Source organism: Palaemon carinicauda, chromosome 11 (assembly GCF_036898095.1).
Source record: "Palaemon carinicauda isolate YSFRI2023 chromosome 11, ASM3689809v2, whole genome shotgun sequence".
NCBI lineage: Eukaryota > Metazoa > Arthropoda > Malacostraca > Decapoda > Palaemonidae > Palaemon > Palaemon carinicauda.
In genome coordinates this window covers 116,376,689-116,382,090 of record NC_090735.1, presented here as the reverse complement: position 1 = coordinate 116,382,090, position 5,402 = coordinate 116,376,689, and the positions used below count along the sequence as shown (strand labels likewise).

The 5,402-nt window shown below is 35.1% G+C and overlaps 1 protein-coding gene across 1 annotated transcript in view; it reads right to left on the bottom strand.

Moving 5' to 3' along the window:
- LOC137650139 (protein Wnt-6-like) overlaps positions 1–5,138 on the bottom strand; it is a 179,879-nt gene extending 174,741 nt beyond the window's left edge. Inside the window, 1 exon segment of the mRNA XM_068383286.1 lies at positions 4,066–5,138. Coding sequence (XP_068239387.1) covers positions 4,066–4,139 — 74 coding nt within the window. The 5' untranslated portion in view covers positions 4,140–5,138.
- Positions 5,139–5,402: the final 264 nt, after the last annotated feature.

Below are 5,402 nucleotides of genomic sequence, written 5' to 3'. Positions count from 1 at the left end.
TATCTATGTACCCATTTATCTATCACCGATGTGGTAACGTCCCTGACTGGTGATCGCCAGATTGGGGTTCGAGTCCCGCTCAAACTCATTAGTTCATTTGGTCGCTGCAACCTCACCATCCTTGTGAGCTAAGGATGGGGGTTTGGGGAGCCTATAGGTCTATCTGCTGAATCGTCAGCAGCCATTGCCTGGCCCTCCTTTGTCCTAGCTTGGGTGGAGAGAGAACTTGGGCGCTGATCATGTGTATATGGTCAGTCTCTAGGGCATTGTCCTGCTTGATAGGGGAATGTCACTGTCTCTTACCTCTGCCATTCATGAGTGGCCTTTAAAGTCTTTAAACGGTCTGCACATGCTTTTATCTATCCATATGTATACCTACAGGTCATCTATATGAATATGTAGATAGCTATGTTTTTATCTAGGTATATTTATTCATATTTATACCTTCTTCCCCTTATATACACAACCTGGCCATCTATCTACCTACCTATCTATCTATCTTCCCCACTCCACTTCTATGCATCACCGCCTCATGTTTCCCGCTCCATTATTGCTTTATTGGGGGACACATATCGTGTTGCAAAGGACCCATTTGCCGACATTATATACGCGCTCGCGTATCAGGTCTCGGATGTAAATGGATACGCATGCACGATTTCCCTTCGGAGGGCCGCTGAGGGTCGGTGTCCTAGCCGAGGAGGGCGGGGGTAGGGGGGGGGGGGAATCGATGCATCGCTAATGACTTGTAAGGGGAAGATGCCCCTATTTGTTTTAATTATATTTAGAGGTTAAAATACATCCACGAGGTTGGGGTAGGATGTGATAGAGGGAGGGGGGGAGGAGGGAGGTAGGTAGAGGTGGGTAGGGAAAGGGTAGGGGATGGGAGTTTAGGGGAATGGAAGTAGGAGTTACGTTGTTATTGGGCTTCTTCTTCTTCTTCTTCCTCCTCTTCCTCTAAGTTCTTCTTGATTCCTTTTCTTATCACTGTAGCCCTTTCTTTTACTTTGTTTTTTTTTTTTTTTTTTTTTTTTTTTTACTTATTCTCCTTTTCTACCTTCTCTTTCTTCATTCACTTCTACCTTTTATCTCCTATACATCTTTCTTCTTCCATCTTTACCGCCTCCTTTTCTTTTTCTTCTCCGCTTCTGCATCCCAAGATTTCGATAGCCAAGCATTAGGCAAGACGCCTGGTCGCCCCTTGATTGAGTATTACAACTGGGATTATCAGCATGTTTATTACTATCTTCTCCTTTGCAAGTCGTGTATTTCTCCTCTTAAGAGAGACAATTAATGCCATTGTTTGCGACTGAATGTTGCACACGATTCAGTGTTTTAAAAAAAATGGTTTTCTCTTCGAGTGAATGAACAGTAGTACAAGTGCGGTCGTTCAAGACCTTGTTTATGATCGCACGCTGCAAACCAAGATGTCAACACTTGTTAGTGGCACTGTTACAAGTATGATAATGACGTTTAGTAAGATGAGCTTTGATGCTTTTATCCCCATTGACTTCTTTTCTTTTTTTTTACGAAGAACCTAAACTTGGTAGTCTGTATTCGAGTCATATTTCTTTTTCTTTAGATAACATCTGGCGTCGAGAAATTATTGGTCTTCGAATATCATCGAGTCAGGTAACACAAGACAGAACAATTCAAGTGACATTAGCATAAAATTAAGAAAAAAAAATTCTACTCTGTCAAAAGCTGATGATTTTGTATCAACCAAATCCTCAAGTGTGGCTTTTAGTTTTCTTTTATTGTACAGAAAGCTGTATTTTTTTTATTATTTTCTTTGTAAAGGAATACCATATGACACACTAATTGGTTAATCTTGTCTGACTTGATGATATCCAGTCTCGTTCAGGTTGGTTTCACCACCGATACCTGAAAACCAGGTTTAAGGATCCTTTGAAGGCAAAAGTGAATGACGCAACACTTCGGTGATTTGGTTTACATCTGATGTTAATTAACTGCGTGTAAAGCAAAAATGTTAACCTGTTTTGTTTGGTATAAAATAAACCCTGGGGTAATAAGGAGCATACTTTGATCACGTGGCTTTATCAATAATCAATCGTGGGCAAAGTAAGATTTTCCAATTCAATTTGAAGAACTTTCCCAACGTCTTATGTACTGTTTCTATATATATATATATATATATATATATATATATATATATATATATATATATATATATATATATATATATATATATCTTCTATATATATATATATATATATATATATATATATATATATATATATATATATATATATATATATATATATGTTTGTATATATATATATATATATATATATATATATATATATATATATATATATATATATGCATATATATATATATATATATATATATATATATATATATATATATATATGCATATATATATATATATATATATATATATATATATTTATATATATATATATATATATATATATATATATATATATATATATATGTATATATATATATGTATGCATATATATATATATATATATATATATATATATATATATATATATATATACATATATATGTATATATATATATATATATATATATATATATATATATATATATATATATATATATGCATATATATATATATATATATATATATATATATATATATATATATATATATGCATATATATATATATATATATATATATATATATATATATATATATATATATATATATATATATATATATATATATATATATATATATATGTATAAAATCTTTAACATTTTGCAGGTGGGCTAAAATACTCTTTGGTTGACGATCGTCAATTATCAAACATGCTACCAGGGATCTTGGTTCTCATTTCCTCTCAAATGAAAATCCAATATTTGCACATTTTCTATTCACCAAAGATAATTTCCAGAAACCAAGTCTGCCAATACCCAATCATTTCGGAGGATTTTACCTCTAAGAAAAATCAAAGTGATTTGAAAGTAAATTGATTGTTCACAGCATAAGCAGAAACTCAAGAATATGTAAAACAAAGTATAACAAGTTTCATTACTCCACTATTAAAATTGTGGCCGGGAAGGTGTTCACTAACAAACATACAAAAAGTGGGCAAAACATAACCTCCTTCTAACCTCGTTGGTGGAAGTAATGAAGCAACATATTACTCGAAACTTTTACCCCTATTAGAATAAGGGACACCGAACACATCCTATCAGGAGACAGTCACTATTGATTCCAAAAGAAAAGTCTTGATACTTATCACTGGCCATGTTATGTTACACCTAAGAAAATTAGTCTTCCTCTCCTTGTAATTGAAATTATAAAAATTAGAATAATTTTTTATATCTTTCGCCAAAATGTTCTCCTAGTCATTATTTTGTCATACTTATTTTACCACATTTAGAGAAAATAATTGGCTTTAAATGAACGGTATTAATCTACAGCTAACGACACCTTTATCATAATTTTATCATATGTAATAAGAGTAACTTTTACACTTTTTTGATAATTATTAATGAGACTGTAAGTACATTTTAGCATTTTGATGTTCTAAATATTATTAGACAAAAAGAGAAAATGATGCTTTTCAGTTCCATTTTGAAAACTTTTAAAGTACACACCTGCACAGATATACATACACATATATGATAGATAAATGTTTTCATATATACATACACAAACATACACACACACACACACATATATATATATATATATATATATATATATATATATATATATATATATATATATATATATATATATATATATATATATATACAGATATATATATATATATATATATATATATACATATATATATATATATATATATATATATATATATATATATATGTGTGTGTGTGTGTGTGTGTGTATGTGTGTGCAATGTGCGTACATAAATAAACTGAATGAAGATTCTAGAATACGCTCAAATGTCTTTGATAATGCTTGGTTTCTTGTTTGGTCGCATTTTTAAATAACTGTGAGCCTTCTACTTATTTATTCAACCCCATGGAGAAGGAAAAACTGGAGAATGCAACAAGTATGGAAAAATCTGTAAACTCACCACCAGAAGGCGCTGATGAGGTCGCAAGAGAGAAGACTCAGAAGCAGGTAGAACATCAAAAACTTTGGGGCCATAGTCTCCCTTCAGACTTTCCTCTAAGGGGCTTTGCTGCCAGAAGTAATAAGCCCAGTCAAGTCTTCTTTAGTTCTCGCAAATAGATGCTTCAGGTAAGCCCGGTCTCCATCGTGGGCAATGTGAAAAAAATCAGGTTCCTGTGTCGGACGGAATCACAAACGTCATAAGAGGATGAGAGATTCTCTCGCTGTCCTAGGAATCAACCAGAGGGATTCTCATCTTTCCATATCAAGTTTTGGTCAGTTAATGTCTCGGTAAAAATGTCTAGAGGCAATTTCAACTGACCAGTCCTTTTCTCGAAACAGTGCACTTGAAGCAGTGATAACTATGTTATTTGGACATACATTGCTCAGATGTCGAATTATGACAGCAACATTTGCCGAAGCAACGGAAATGAACCTGAGCAACTGCTAAGACGTCGAATAAAAATCTATCATCTTCATCGTGGTCAACTTCCATAAGAGTCGAAGGAGGTGTTCTTCCGCCATGCCCTTCCATCGCACTGACCTCCCATCCCTCTCACCACCTTTATATATGCTTATATCGGTCACTTGCTAAAGCAGAAAAAAATTAAAAAAATTATAAACTTAGACTTACAAGAATTTCTTTGACAAACTCTTCTTACCGAGAGCTCTTTCCGAAATGTCAGCCATCGTCGCCTGTAAATTAGTTTTAATTCTGTTTCCCGCCAAACACGTGAGGGGGGCACAGATTGCTCTGTCATTGGTTGCCGTAATGAGTTATTGGCAGCTTCATTAGCCAATCAGCTACACTCAACACGTGCACGTGCATGTTTATCACAGATATTCAACACATTGCAGAATGACACTGTCTTCATGACGTAATCAAAAAGAGAGATGCAACGTCTTTTAGAGGAACACCTTTGTGGCACTTGTTCGACGCCTCACCATTCATGATTTTGGCCGCGAAGGGCTTAATCCGTCCGGGGGTAACATGCGCACTTCGGAGAGATGGACCAGACGCGACTCGTGCGAACGCGAGCCAGAAACAACTGCGTGAGGCGAGATACTACTCTAATCGGTTGGCGGGGATGGTAGGGGAATCTCGGATGGAGGAAGGAGGATGGAGCCTTGGTGGGGATGGGGGTGGGCATCCACCCGGTACCGATCTCGTAGCTATCCACATCCTCCCAGTCCTCATCCATCCCCATGGGCCGACTCCCACTGGGACTCAAACACCCCTCTCCCCATAAGAAGTGCATGAACCCCCACCCCGACCATCAGGCGACCCTATAATACCCT